Source organism: Durio zibethinus, chromosome 22, assembly GCF_047325235.1.
Source record: "Durio zibethinus cultivar Kanyao isolate XHJ-2024 chromosome 22, ASM4732523v1, whole genome shotgun sequence".
In the NCBI taxonomy this organism is placed as follows: domain Eukaryota; kingdom Viridiplantae; phylum Streptophyta; class Magnoliopsida; order Malvales; family Malvaceae; genus Durio; species Durio zibethinus.
This window is the reverse complement of record NC_143183.1, coordinates 22,616,806-22,631,089: the sequence shown is the minus strand read 5'-3', so window position 1 is coordinate 22,631,089 and position 14,284 is coordinate 22,616,806. Positions and strand designations below refer to the sequence as shown.

General features: G+C 34.0%; 3 protein-coding genes across 4 annotated transcripts; all 3 read right to left on the bottom strand.

Moving 5' to 3' along the window:
* Positions 1–1,274: 1,274 nt before the first annotated feature.
* LOC111307542 (UPF0481 protein At3g47200-like) lies at positions 1,275–3,088 on the bottom strand. Its single transcript, XM_089751956.1, is given in 3 exon segments — positions 1,275–1,870; positions 1,872–2,607; positions 2,966–3,088. Coding segments are annotated over 2 exon segments (1,308 nt in total). The 5' UTR covers positions 2,605–2,607; positions 2,966–3,088; the 3' UTR covers positions 1,275–1,295.
* A 3,215-nt stretch (positions 3,089–6,303) lies between these two features.
* Positions 6,304–8,518, bottom strand: LOC111307541 (uncharacterized). The gene is made up of 6 exons (XM_022905558.2): positions 8,347–8,518; positions 8,087–8,216; positions 7,762–7,934; positions 7,288–7,579; positions 7,000–7,169; positions 6,304–6,864 (listed from the first exon to the last, which is right to left on the bottom strand). Exons 1-6 carry the CDS (start codon positions 8,378–8,380, stop codon positions 6,710–6,712), a joined length of 954 nt encoding a protein of 317 aa, XP_022761293.2. The 5' UTR covers positions 8,381–8,518; the 3' UTR covers positions 6,304–6,709.
* Positions 8,519–10,035: 1,517 nt separating this feature from the next.
* On the bottom strand, positions 10,036–13,905 carry LOC111307182 (protein GFS12-like). Of its 2 annotated transcripts, XM_089751736.1 has the most exons (6): positions 13,630–13,893; positions 11,762–13,273; positions 11,097–11,223; positions 10,943–11,016; positions 10,687–10,819; positions 10,036–10,462 (listed from the first exon to the last, which is right to left on the bottom strand). In XM_089751736.1, the coding sequence occupies exons 3-6, from the start codon at positions 11,214–11,216 to the stop codon at positions 10,313–10,315; spliced, it is 477 nt and encodes a 158-aa protein (XP_089607862.1). In that variant the 5' UTR covers positions 11,217–11,223; positions 11,762–13,273; positions 13,630–13,893; the 3' UTR covers positions 10,036–10,312. The 2 variants fall into 2 exon arrangements, with proteins under 2 accessions (XP_089607862.1, XP_089607861.1); XM_089751735.1 differs by lacking the exons at positions 10,036–10,462; positions 10,687–10,819; positions 10,943–11,016; positions 11,097–11,223 and having other exon boundaries at positions 11,763–13,273; positions 13,630–13,905.
* Between the last annotated feature and the right edge of the window lie 379 nt (positions 13,906–14,284).

Sequence of the window (14,284 nt, the reverse complement as noted above, 5' to 3'; positions counted from 1 at the left end):
AAAATAATTTAAATATTATTATACTAATTATTAAACTTTGTGTTATATGCATATTTGAACAAATTATGTTTTTATAATATTCAGTTTATGAATTTAAAGTGATTTTTATTTCTTTTAATATTTTTATTTAATGATAATAATAAATATTAAAAGAAATTTTAAAAAAAAATAAATTTCTTAATTATACGACGTTTGTGTTCAAAAACACCACTAAATTCTAAATATAGTGGTGTTTGTATCATAAAATGCCATTAAATTTAGCAACATTTTTTTATACAAACACCTCTAATTTAGTTGTATTTTTTTTATACAAATGTCATTAATTTAGTAATGATTATTCTTATAAACGCAACTAAATAGGCGATATTTTATGATACAAGCGTCACTAAATTAATAGTATTTTTTTATACAAATATCACTAAATTAATAGTATTTCTTATAAAATATCGCTATTTTCTCCTACACATGTATAGCCAATGCTGTTAGTGGCATTTTTGGCAAACGCTGCAAACCTTTTAGTGACGTTTATAAACATCGCTAAACGTTAAAAAAAATGCCACTAAAGACCTAAACCCCTAGGTTTTTCAATCATAATATTATATGATCTTAGCCTAAAGGGCTAATAGAAGCTTAAAGGATTAATGGAACCAAGCTTCCATTCTCAAACACATTTGGCTCATTCTTACCAAAGCGGGCTCATTGTGGGTGGCATAGATTGCTTATGTGCTAAAGAGAAGAAGCTCTGGCATGTCCCTCTTTCACAAAATACTAGTTGAAGTTAGAGAAAGATTCTGCCACTCCGTAGCTTAGCTATGACCTCACAAAATCCCATACAAGAGCTATATGGCAAGCTAAAGTTGATTGGCAAAATCTTTTCTGGTTCCCTTGTCACATAACTCGGCATTCTCTTATCTCTTGGATGGCTATACTTGATAGACTTCCTAACACTGATAGGTCGCAAAGCTGGGGCATGTAATATGTAAGTGAAAAATAGAACTTGCTTGTTGTGCAATGCAGATGAGTCGAGGAATCACCTCTTTTTTATACATATACCTTTTCTGAAGAACTCTGGCAAAATATTCTTCAGAAATCTGGTATAAAACAGGAAGCTTAGAGGTTATAAATGTATAGAACGAGACCAAGTAAACAATGAGCTTTAATTTGTCAAAAACTGGCTCATTACTCAGAATACTTTAGTTAATTTTCTCATTAATTTGTAATTAATTGCGACCTCAGGATTAATGAAACTATAGCTTATCCCCCAAAAAAAAAGCTAAGAAAAGCGTAACTTGCACTTACTTAAAATAAGAAAGAACAGAAAAAATAGTTTGTGCCAACGCAAGTAGGAGCAAAGCAGAAGCGACAAGAAAAGAAATAATCGCCCATGGAGTGTTACAATAATTGTGCCTTAATTTTGCCTTCCACATGTTGCGACGCCGTTTGCAATGCATGTTTATATCATCGAATGCGTTGGAGTAATAGAATTTGTCACTCGACGAGAAAATGAAATCTCGAAGCCTGTTAAACATGGTGGCTACCACCTCATCATCACCTAACCAATTATTGATAATTCCGCGATGACGGAGTATTTCCACGTCCTTGCCTGAATTGATTAGGCTATCCATGAACATAATATAATCAATCACATAAGTTGGACCTTTGATGAATTGTTCATATGCCATGAGGTTAAGGAAGAAACGTTCCGTGTGATCGTAAACACTCAAGGTTGGAATCCTCATTCTCCCATTTTCGAACCTTATATCAAACAAGCTGTCTCCCTCGACCAAAACCCTCTTGAACTTGCTTCCCAATGTAAGCTTCTCGAACTTGATTCCTGCTTCCCTCAGTTCTGAGGCGGAACGTATGAATAGCCATTCATTCTCTTTTTTGGTAATGCTCCATTCCTTGAGATGAAGGAAGCCAATGATCGTGTACTAAGCCAAGTAAATGCCTGATATTTTGAATGGAACCAAGTTGCTCGTATCGGATTTCTGGTCCTGGCACTATGGGAGTGAAAAAAATGAGAGCCATAGAAATGAAATAACCTTCTTGATGATTTGGCATCACGTTCTTGAAACTCATGCCAAATAGCTTCGATAGAACAAAAAAGGGAAGCTGATTTTCAAGTAGCAACAAATCATGCATTATCTTAACTGTAATCGAATTCACTTCAAAAAGATCATCATACTCTTCTCTCAATTCTTTCACCATCGATCTGCCAATGAGCTCAACAACAAAGCATCCATCAAGGATCATCATCTCTACAAACGCTTCGGAACTAACATTATCTACGGCTTCTTCATAGCACTTGCGAGCTCTATCTTCTATCGCTCGCATGGCATCCACATACCTGCCAACATTCTCATTTCGTCGTTGAAGAAGCATTTTTAGATAATGCAATTTGTGTATTTCCATGGCCTTTAAGTGTTGTTTACCACGGTGGTAAGGACCAATTGAAATGATCTGTGGTTCGTAGGCTTTTTCATTTATCCGGCGCAATTGATGAGGCACTTTGAAGATTAAACTGTCTGAGGATCTCAAAGAAAGACAATCCAGTTTCTCACCTATATGGACGCAAACACGGCTGCTTATCTGATCCGCCATCCCCTGCTCAAAAGTACGGCATCCTCAAGTGAAATTAAGAATAGCACATATACAAAATTTAAGGGTTCGTTTGTACATACTACAACCATGGTCATGTTCATGAATAGATTAAACTATATAACAAGGAAATTAAAGATAAATTAACTACCCTTTTACTATATACACATGTCTGACATAGAAAAGCCAAAAGATAGATAAAAAAGTGAAGGGTGAGAATTAATGATCGATGGTGGAAACAGAGAGAAGAGAAGCTTTTTTTTTTTTTTAATTTGATCTAGTCTGAGCTAGATCTAAATCTGCATGTATATATGCATAGCTTATTCTTTAATTACCAAAAATATTGGCATAAAAAGTAACTTACTTCTCAGCCAGGAAAGATGAAATTAAGCTCTTGCTCTGCCGCTTCTTTTCCTCTCTGGACTAGAAAAATCAACGGTGCTCACACAATTGGAGTGATAATGAGTGTTTTTTTTTTTTTTTTATCAGCCTTTCAAAAACACAAAGATAAAGAAAAGAAAGAAAGTGTTTTGTGGGACCTCCTTTGGAGTCTCTGGCAAGATGCTACATGCATTAACCCTTTCGAAAATTTCCGAAGGTACCTTTCCATTATATCATCTCATTATGCACTATTCTTATATACATATATATATATATATATATACTGTTAAGCCTAACCATGATAAAGGAAATTTTACTCAGAATTAGTAATTGCAAGATTTTATAGAAAAATGGTAAAATTTAAAAAAAAATTTCAAATTAATTTTTTTTAAAAATTGTTGCGAAAGTGGCTTGAAAATTCCAATTTTACTCGCAAATGTTTACCATTGGTGCATGCATGAAAAGTCTAGTCAATTCTTAATGATTTATGAGACTACTGTTTAGACGGATTCTTTGACCTTTTGTAATTGGCCATTGAAGATCAAGTGAAGCACCAATGGGGCCGGGGCTTGGATAAAGAAATGTTTAGCAGAAAATTATTTAAAAAAAGAATGAAAAAGCATCAATTGTAAGAATTAGGAAGCAGTAAAGAAGGAACAATAAACTCGTATGGGTTACGCATTAATTAAGAATCGGTGCAACTGTTTATAATTAGGTTTAAGCTAGCTAGCTGTAGATACAAAAACAAAAGGTAAGCCCTCAGAGCCTCAAGTACTTGTAGATGGTACCCAGAAAAATACCTTACGCGATAGGTTTAAGTGAAATTAAGGAGGATAGGACCATACTCCCTGGTTCTTAGGCAGAAAGAGTTCTGGGGGTTTAAAGGCTGATATGGTTTCATCGCTGAACAAAATTATATATTCTGTAGTAAACTGGGATCAAAGGCTTCCCGTTCTCAACCGAAAAAAAAAAAAAAAGATCATTGGATGAACAATAGTACATAACGATATAATTGTGAAAATGTATTGCCCCTAATATTTAATATTCCCTTTGAGAATAAAGACAAGATAAGAGGAGAAAACCATTCCACGCTTTTTGATTGCCGTGCATATTCCAAGTTGTGTCCGAATCCCTCCGTCGACTTCAGTCATAAAATGAAACTAGCTCTCCTCGCCTCCACATGCTTATGAAACCTGCTCTCCCCACGTTCACGTGCTGGCCTGGCTTTATTGGCTCGCCAATATATGTTTTCATTATTGTTAAAGATGTTGGTTCATGCTTTAGCCGGCACATCAGATATTATTAACACTGACATAAGCTGGCTGGCATATGTATATACTTTAAATTCGGCTTCACGTTCTACAAGAAATAAAGCAGTGTTTGTTTTTAAAAAATATTTTAAATTTTTATTTTATGTTATCTTTTTTAAAAATAATTTTTATTATTTTTTAATTTATTGAAATTGTGTTTGACAAATGATAAAAAAATTATTTTTTAAAATACAATCATATTAGGTATTGTATTTTCAGTTTAAGAAATAATAAAATGAAAGTTGGAATTTATTTGTGGGTCATTCATAATTGAATCATTGGTGATGCATAAAAGCATGTTGTCCATTTATATTAGAACAAGTGAACATTTAATGAAATGAAACCATGACTTTGTGCATAAAAAATTTATATTTAATATATTACCATTACATAAATTTTATACATTATTAATAAATTAAATTTTGATATTTTTTTAATAAATTATTATTATTTAACTTATTGATAATAAATAAAATTTATATGTTAATAATATATCAAATATAAATTATACAAAAATATTTTTTTTTATTTTTGTTAGGTACCGAATTTAGGTGATTGATAAGACCTGATAACGAAAATTCAAACTATGGGTGTTTTCATTGTTTTCACTTTTAGATATTTTTTTTATTGAAAATAATTTTTATTTTTAAAATTAGGCATAGTTATGTTTTAGTATCCAAAAAATATTTTCCTTCTTTAATTATCAAACACATTTTCATCTATATATTTTATTTTTCATAAAAATAAAATAAAAAATAATATTATATTCTGAAAACAAACATACCCTAAACATCCCTAGCTCACAACCATAAATGTCAACTATAAAATAGCTAGGAACACTAGTGTATATTTATGTTTCTTGCTAGTCCCACTGACATTGCGTACAATATTATTGATCTCCTTGTCTTATTTCTTTCCCAATTATTGATGCAAAATTAAGTGTCATGACTTTTCAAAGCTCTGTTCATATTCGCTAGACGCGGGCTTCCTCTTCCGTGTTCTGTCCTTATTCCCAGCGTAGTAGTAGGCAGGAGCAAACTGTAATTACCCTGCCTGCTTGTAGACTACAGCCAGTGTTAAACTAAGTTGTGAACTCATTTCTGATTACATACATATAACGAAGTCTTTAACTTAGAATTTACATGATTTCTCCTGATCAAGCCCAGTAAATATGATCTTGAGACTCAAACTAAGCAAAGCTGAAAGCTGTGAACAAAGTTATGATCAAGACCCTAAAACTCAACCTTGATAAGCTGACTGATATGGACTATCTATCTCAGCTGCAAAATTTCTCCAGTATTCTTTTATTATTCAATCTTTTCTTCAATTATGTAATTACAATATATGTATATATATAATGAGTTTTAAGGCTCTCCTCTCTCACATATGTTGGCAGTAAGAAAGCGCTATAACTCCAGAACTTTCTTAAAACACGTAAAAACCCATGCCAGGAATTAACTGCCCTGGTTTGTAGACTCTTAAGCTTGTGGAATAGATAGATGAAATTTGTCTCCTTTTTTTCACCATGAACAGCAAACATTAGTCCCAATTTATTAGTTACAATGTATTCAGCCAGTGCCCGAATGATAGATTTACCCCAAAAACAAATTTTGCCCACCCCACTTCTTAGCTTGAGGCACCAACCTGAGACTAACTGCAAGAGAAATCAAAATTTTAAGTACTGATATACCCATGATGTAATTTATTTGACAAGAGTTTTTTCTTTTTCCTTTTTTTTTTTTTCTAATTTTGAGAATAGTTGATGAATGCTATTAACAGATAATTTGAGCATTTTTAAATATTTGAGAACCAGCAGTAAAGTGGCTGAATCTGTCAAAGCCAAATACTTGGAGATATGACTGCCTGATCCTTGTTCTTAAATTATATTAAATGTCAATTGGTAGTGAAGTTGAAAGGATATGCATTGGCAACTAGAGAAACAAGAAGGAAAAAAAGAAGCAAAACCTCCAGCATGGGACTATTCTTTGGGATATTGCAAACCATGATTACATTGAGGACAGTCTTTAGCACTGCAAAACAATCAATTTGCTTTGGTTTTGTCTATGAGAATTCGTATCTTGCATAGGAGATCAATCACGGTTTCAGTTGGCTACTTAATTGATCAATTCTAACTAACAGCTATTGATCTTACTTGGATCTTCAGAGAATCTTCAACTTAACAATATCTCAATCTACTATCTTCAACTCTATTTAGAAAAAATATGTGGGGACTAAGCCAAATCCTCCGAAATCTCAACAGCATATATTGTAATTTGTTTTTTATAATAATTATATTTTCCAAGACACAGTATAAATAGGAGACTCTGCCACTTTTTTACAAGTACAACAATACCAGAACATAAGAATGGCTACTAAAGTGTTTTTAGTTACAATTCATATAAAAAAAAAAAAAATAGTTACAATGTAGTAGCAACTGCCTGGACAGTCACCTCTGCTTCCACCATGCATATATCCTTCACTAGAAAGCCAATGCCCGAACGATAGAAATACGGGAAAGAAACAAATTTTGCCCACCCACTTTCATGGTTTGAGGCACTAAACCAGTAACTATCTGCAACAAGAGAAACCAAAATTTTAAGTTTTGATATATGATATATCCATGATGTAATTTATTTTGACTTTTTTTTTTTTTTTTGAGGATGTTTGATGAATGTTATTAACAGATAGATAATTTGAGCTTTTATACATTTTCCTGCAATGTGCCTGTTCTGCTGTTGGTCCTGAATACGCAAAGTGAACTCTGCAAGTATTCTAGAACCAGCCATAAGAGTACTGGCTGTATCTGCCAAAGCCAAATACATGGAGATATGAGTGCCTGATCCATTTCGTCTTCCGTTTGGATAAAGCTGTATTTTCCTGCACCATGAAGGTGAACTCGCAATGAAGAAAAGCCCCTGAAAATTGAACTTGAATCTCTAGAATATTATATAGGAGTAGGAGATGGAAGAAGAAAAAGTATGTTATTAATGGATACCATTTCTGATCGCCAGCAAAAAATTCTTGTGATTCATGGCATTCTGAATCTAATTTGGAAAAGTTTTCAATCTTCCAAACATGCTTGGAACTCACAGCATCTTTTATCATTGATAAGCTTTCTCCTTTTCCTGAGCTCATTTCCTTGGTAACAAACACTTCAGCTCCAAACACACAATTGTCCTCCAGGAGGTATCCATTGGAAACGTCATTAAACATTCTAATTGGGATGAACTCATCAAATCCCCATTGATGCTTCAATCTGTGAAAGCGCCTGTCCTCTTCCTTGGCATCTAGGCATGGCAATAAAAAAATTAATTTCGAATGAAGCACCTTCATCTATGTATATATACAATCTAAAGTAACATGCTGCTACAAAATCAGAAAAAAATCATAATTAAAGCTTTGAAACTGTCACGTTCATTGATAATTAAAAAAAAAAAAAAGAAGAAAACTGCATGGAATTAATATGTACCATGAACTATCAAGTACTTGTCCTTGCTCTGATCAAGCAAGAAAAACCGGAAAATAGCGTGGACCTCCCGACTATGACGAATGAGAGAACTAACATCAGCCAAAAGCAAGTAGAGAGAAAGGTGCTCTTTCACATTTTTGCTCTTGTTTCCATTTGGGTACAGAAGCAGTTTCCTGTGAGCACATACAGAAATAAAAGTTAGGCTAAGCTAGTGCAGTTCCTATACAAAAAAACTACAGGTTGCTAATGCTAACATTACCGATCAGTGATAAACATATAGTACTATAAATAAATATATATATATATATAAAGAAATTAATAATACCATTTGTATCCACCAGCTTCAAACTCTCCAGATTCATATTTTTCTATGCCATTCTTTATAAGTAATGAAAATGACTGTATCTTTAGTATGTAATGACTCGGTGATTCTTCTGATATGGATCTTGCAACTTCTGCAATTAATAGTGTCATAGACAATAAGGTTTATAATTAGGGCAAAAATATGAGCAGAAATTAATAAAAACACTAAACCAGGCATTGCATGCACAAAATCATAAACAAACATCTTTCAAGGATAGCTACCCTCGCCTAGGTTGCCGGAGATGGAACTAGCCATGGAGACAAATTTTTGGGTGCAAATTCTTAGACAATATTACAACCTTGTGGGATCAAATAAGCAGGTTATATACATATATATATATATATAGATATAGATATATTACAAGGAGACTAGAAAGCGTTTGTTATTCCAAACGTAAAAAGTTTTTTGAGGAATCGACTGTTATCCTTTGATTATAGAGAAGATTGTTGTAACAAATCAACAAGCATCCATTCTCTACTTGCTGAATGAAAGATGGACCATCAAGTAATTAAGGTTTTCAAAACCAAAGAAGCATTTTTTCGAGTAGAAGTTTTTAAAGAATATGCCGTGTACCTTTTCCTTGCAGACTCTGCAATCCAATGAAATGAGAATAAATCAAAAAGCTAGCTGGTTGAAAATTAATTCTTCCATGCCTAATGATATCACATTTTTACAAGTACAATAGTACGGATCTCTTTTTAATTTCTTTTTCTAAGAGGGTCTACCAGACAAGCCAATCCAGCCCTATTGAGCCAACCGGTGTTTCTTCTCATCGACATCATTCTCTGATTTTAGTGCAAAATATATATAAAATAATAATAATATGCAGTTGGATTGCAATGGCTGAATCAGATTGTATATATTTCATTAATGTGAACGTCAAAGTCTCGCTTAGTTATTTTATTCAAATATATCTATATATATATATATATATAAATTAAATCTTTAATTGACGATATAAATTGTTCGTATTAACTAAAAGAATGTATAAATCATTACAATCATCTATAAATATAAAGTCTCATAACCTTTTTTCAAGGTCTAATATTTAAGGTTACCCCGAAATAAGAAAAGAATAATTAAGATTCTTGAGCTCCATGAGCACTCCAACTTGTTCCCATGTGGCTAACTAACATAGTTACATACATGCTTGCCCTCCCTTCAGAGCAAATAAATTACAGAATCATTGATTAATGAGAATAGTGATTCAACCATTCAATAAAATGAGTTAAAAAGGATCCCATAACTGATTCTACATTGTGGACTAGTATAATCTACTTGCTTGCTGCTACAAATACAATGCAAATATAAATCACAGTGTTTCGCTATGAAGACAACCCTGGCCCCGGGGATTTAGGACTCGAGTAGCCCAGGGCAATTAGCTTCTCTACCAACTTCTTTTCAGCATTTGCCTGTACAAACCAAGATAGAAAAGGGGAACCAAAATGATGATGGGAATACAAAGATCAACCTATAAGATGTTGCCTTAATTAAAACCAAATGCCAATGAATAGTGTGACTCTTGTAATCAAAGGATGTGATGCAAAAATGTAAAAACCAAACCTCAAGCATGGGGCTATTCTTTGGGATATTGAAAGCTACAATTACATTGAGACCAGTCTTTAGACTGCTAAATAATCAAATTGCTGTCAATTAAAACAAAAAAAAAACAAAAAAACAAAAAAAGAAAAAATAGTAATGGGATGTTGGTAAAATGAAAGATCAACTAGCAATTCTGAGCCAGTGTTATCATTAGCAGAGTTTGATTGATACACCTTTTTTAAAATTCACGGTTCTGAATTCCTCTTCCTTTATATAAGTATTAATCTGCCATTGGCATATATTTATTTAGAAAACAAAACAAAGATAGTAATATTAATTCATGGGATGGGATGAGAGTACCAAATCACTCAAAACTAACACACAACTATGATTATAATATCTTACATGAATATCATAACCCTTAGTACATTACATATGTATAACACAGGAGAAAAAAGAAAAAAGTTTGCGACTTTTATTCAGACCAGAAATTTGGCAAAACAATCTTTTTGAATGAATTTCATTAGTCATTGCACTTGAAAATTTACAGACAAAACTATAGACTAAACAAGAAAAGCCCATTCGTTAGCTGGTTTGACCGACATTGATGATTCATCAGCGAAGGGAACATCTCCCATCTCCCATCTAACAACAGATTCTCAGATAACCATCTTCTGTTCCGACTACAAACAGTCGAGAGAAAGGTATTATACTTATACTTGACAGCACCGACATGTTTCTACTTCCATTATCTGATGAGTACAGCTTTTGAGGTATTACTCGATGTTGCCCATCCTGCCATACGCATTTCAGTTTTCACTATCATTATGGGAAAACCTTTTTCTTTTTTTTTCTTTAGCACTAAATATGAAAATTGATAAAACTAGATAATACTAGTAATCCATATAGCAATGAGGAAACATCCATTAGCAATCCAAATAACATTAAAGGCTTGAGATATAAGCTATGTGCTTTAACTTAACGCAAATAGAGTGAGACATATATTGTTGTTTACGTACTTCATCAGCGGATTTAGCTAATGAGGAAAGTCCAATCTTATTTCTGGAAATTGAAATAACATCCTGGCCCCACAGAGAGAAACCAGATATTCCATCACTATGTCCTTTGAAAGTGACAGGCTCCGGTAAATTTCTGCAAGAAACAATTAGTGAAGCAATCAGAATTGCATGGATATCAACCCAACTGCAAAATGTTTCTAATGAAGCATTGTATATTTCTATCTCAATAACATGAAATTTCAACTTCAATAATTACCTTCTCAAGTCCCAAATTCTCAAAGTCTTGTCAAGAGAGCTGGAAACAAGCAAATGTTCTTCTGGGGCAGCCAACTGCATGTATGCAAAATGAATGAAACTGCATTTCGAGTATAAGTTCTTTCTCCCACTAATTTGGTGAATTAGGCATATACCTTTGTAACATATCCATCATGAGCCCTCCAACAAGCAATAACATTTCCACTCCTCACATCAAACAACCGGCAGTGACCAGAACTTAGTCCAGCTGCAGTCCAACGTGGTGAATATGTCATTTACAACCTGAAAGTTCCAAAAGCAATTAGAGAAATCCACATAGCCACAATTATATTACCAAAAGCATAGCAAGCTTAGCTAAGAAATATATCATAACTGAGACTGAAAGTCTGACAAGCTTAGCCAAAGAATATAGACAAACATGTAAAAGAAACTTAGTGTCTTCACAATATTTTCACCAATCGTCAGTTGAATATGACCCTCATCAACACATGGCCACTATAATACCAAAATGGTGCGATCACATCCAAAGGGACAATAACCAAACAGATCAATAAAGTACTTTCATACTAATAGCATGACTAGATAAGGAGACAGTATATTGCATGTGTTCCAGTAGATATTTAGCAAAATATCATATTCCTGCAGCAGTACCTATACCTATCCACTCTTTATCTTATCTCTCTCACTGCATTAAATCCCTGAAGACTCAATGAAACAAGGGATATCAGGTCAACATAGATAACGTATCACCAACATAATTACAGAAATAGACGAGGGATATCAGAGTTCTATTGGAATGCAACATAATAACGGAACCAACCTCCTCATGACCATAATATCCAGATACACAATTTATTCTTGTCAAATCCCACTTCTGAACAGTTCCTTTGAACCCTGGACCAATGCCGGCAGTGAAAACTGTATTCTCATCTTGGCAAACAGCTAAAGATCTCAGGGCCCCTTGATGTGCACGAACTGAGGATAAAACAGATGCTCTTATCTTCCATGGGAATTCATCTTTCGGACTCCAAAGCGTCCAACAAGGTCAGAGCCATCCCAGCCAGCAGCTGGAGTAGGGAACCAAAACCAGGGTTCTCTCTTGAAATGGTTTGAAGCTGTTTCATGTGTTTGCCTTCCATATATTGCGACGCCGTTTGCAATGCATGTTTATATCATCGAATGCGTTGGCGTAATAGAATTTGTCACTCGACGAGAAAATGAAATCTCGAAGCCTGTTAAACATGGTGGCTACCACCTCATCATCACCTAACCAATTATTGATAATTCCGCGATGACGGAGTATTTCCACGTCCTTGCCTGAATTGATTAGGCTATCCATGAACATAATATAATCAATCACATAAGTTGGACCTTTGATGAATTGTTCATATGCCATGAGGTTACGGAAGAAACGTTCCGTATGATAGTAAACACTCAAGGTTGGAATCCTCATTCTCCCATTTTCGAACCTTATGTCAAACAAGCTGTCTCCCTCGACCAAAACCCTCTTGAACTTGCTTCCCACTGTAAGCTTCTCGAACTTGATTCCTGCTTCCCTCAGTTCTGAGGCGGAACGTATGAATAGCCATTCATTCTCATGTCTTTCCCTTTTTTGGTAACGCTCCATTCCTTGAGATGAAGGAAGCCAATGATCGTGTACTAAGCCAAGTAAATGCCTGATATTTTGAATGGAACCAAGTTGCTCGTATCGGATTCCTGGTCCTGGCACTATGGGAGTGAAAAAAATGAGAGCCATAGAAATGAAATAACCTTCTTGATGATTTGGCATCACGTTCTTGAAACTCATGCCAAATAGCTTCGATAGAACAAAAAAGGGAAGCTGATTTTCAAGTAGCAACAAATCATGCATTATCTTAACTGTAATCGAATTCACTTCAAAAAGATCATCATACTCTTCTCTCAATTCTTTCACCATCGATCTGCCAATGAGCTCAACAATAAAGCATCCATCAAGGATCATCATCTCTACAAACGCTTCGGAACTAACATTATCTACGGCTTCTTCCTAGCACTTGCGAGCTCTATCTTCTATGGGTCGCATGGCATCCACATACCTGCCAACATTCTCATTTCGTCGTTGAAGAAACATTTTTAGATAATGCAATTTGTGTATTTCCATGGCCTTTAAGTGTTCTTTACCACGGTGGTAAGGACCAATTGAAATGATCTGTGGTTCGTAGGCCTTTTCATTTATCCGGCGCAATTGATGAGGCACTTTGAAGATTAAACTGTCTGAGGATCTCAAAGAAAGACAATCCAGTTTCTCACCTAAATGGACGCAAACACGGCTGCTTATCTGATCCGCCATCCCCTGTTCAAAAGTACGGCATCCTAAAGTGAAATTAAGAATAGCACATATACAAAGTTTAAGGGTTCGTTTGTACATACTACAACCATGGTCATATTCATGAATAGATTAAACTATATAACAAGGAAATTAAAGATACATTAACTACCCTTTTACTATATACACATGTCTGACATAAAAAAGCTAAAAGTAGATAAAAAAGTGAAGGGTGAGAATTAATGATCGATGGTGAAACAGAGAGAAGAGAAGCTTTTTTTTATTATTAATTTGATCTAGTCTGAGCTAGATCTAAATCTACATGTATATATGCATAGCTTATTCTTTAATTACAAAAAATATTGGCATAAAAAGTAACTTACTTCTCAGCCAGGAAAGATGAAATTAAGCTCTTGCTCTGCCGCTTCTTTTCCTCTCTGGACTAGAAAAAGCAACGGTGCTCACACAATTGGAGTGATAATGAGTTTTTTTTTTCTTTTTGTTTTATCAGCCTTTCAAAAACACAAAGATAAAGAAAAGAAAGAAAGTGTTTTATGGGACCTCCTTTGGAGTCTCTGGCAAGATGCTACATGCATTAACCCTTTCGAAAATTTCCCAAGGTACCTTTCCATTATATCATCTCATTATGCACTATTCTTATATATATATATATATATATATATATGTATGTATATATATACTGTTAAGCCTAACCATGATAAAGGAAATTTTAATCAGAATTAGTAATTGCAAGATTTTATAGAAAAATGGTAAAATTTAAAAAAAAAAATTCAAATTAATTTTTTTTAAAAATTGTTGCGAAAGTGGCTTGAAAATTCCAATTTTACTCGCAAATGTGTACCATTGGTGCATGCATGAAAAGTCTAGTCAATTCTTAATGATTTATGAGACTACTGTTTAGACGGATTGTTTGACCTTTTGTAATTGGCCATTGAAGATCAAGTGAAGCACCAATGAGGCCGGGGCTTGGATAAAGAAATGTTTAGCAGAAAATTATTTAAAAAAAGAATGAAAAAG

What these genes read in the sequence shown, in the direction of transcription:
- LOC111307541 (XM_022905558.2), bottom strand. Translation starts at nt 8,380, where the DNA reads ATGGCTAGTTCCATCTCCGGCAACCTAGGCGAGG. An exon ending in CTCCGGCAACCTAGGCGAGG is followed by an intron (nt 8,217 to 8,346) that starts GTAGCTATCCTT and finishes TATTAATTGCAG; the next exon opens with AAGTTGCAAGATCCATATCA. An exon ending in TTTGCTGGCGATCAGAAATG is followed by an intron (nt 7,170 to 7,287) that starts GTATCCATTAAT and finishes TTCATGGTGCAG; the next exon opens with GAAAATACAGCTTTATCCAA.
- LOC111307182 (XM_089751735.1), bottom strand. Translation starts at nt 12,925, where the DNA reads ATGATGATCCTTGATGGATGCTTTATTGTTGAGCTCATTGGCAGATCG.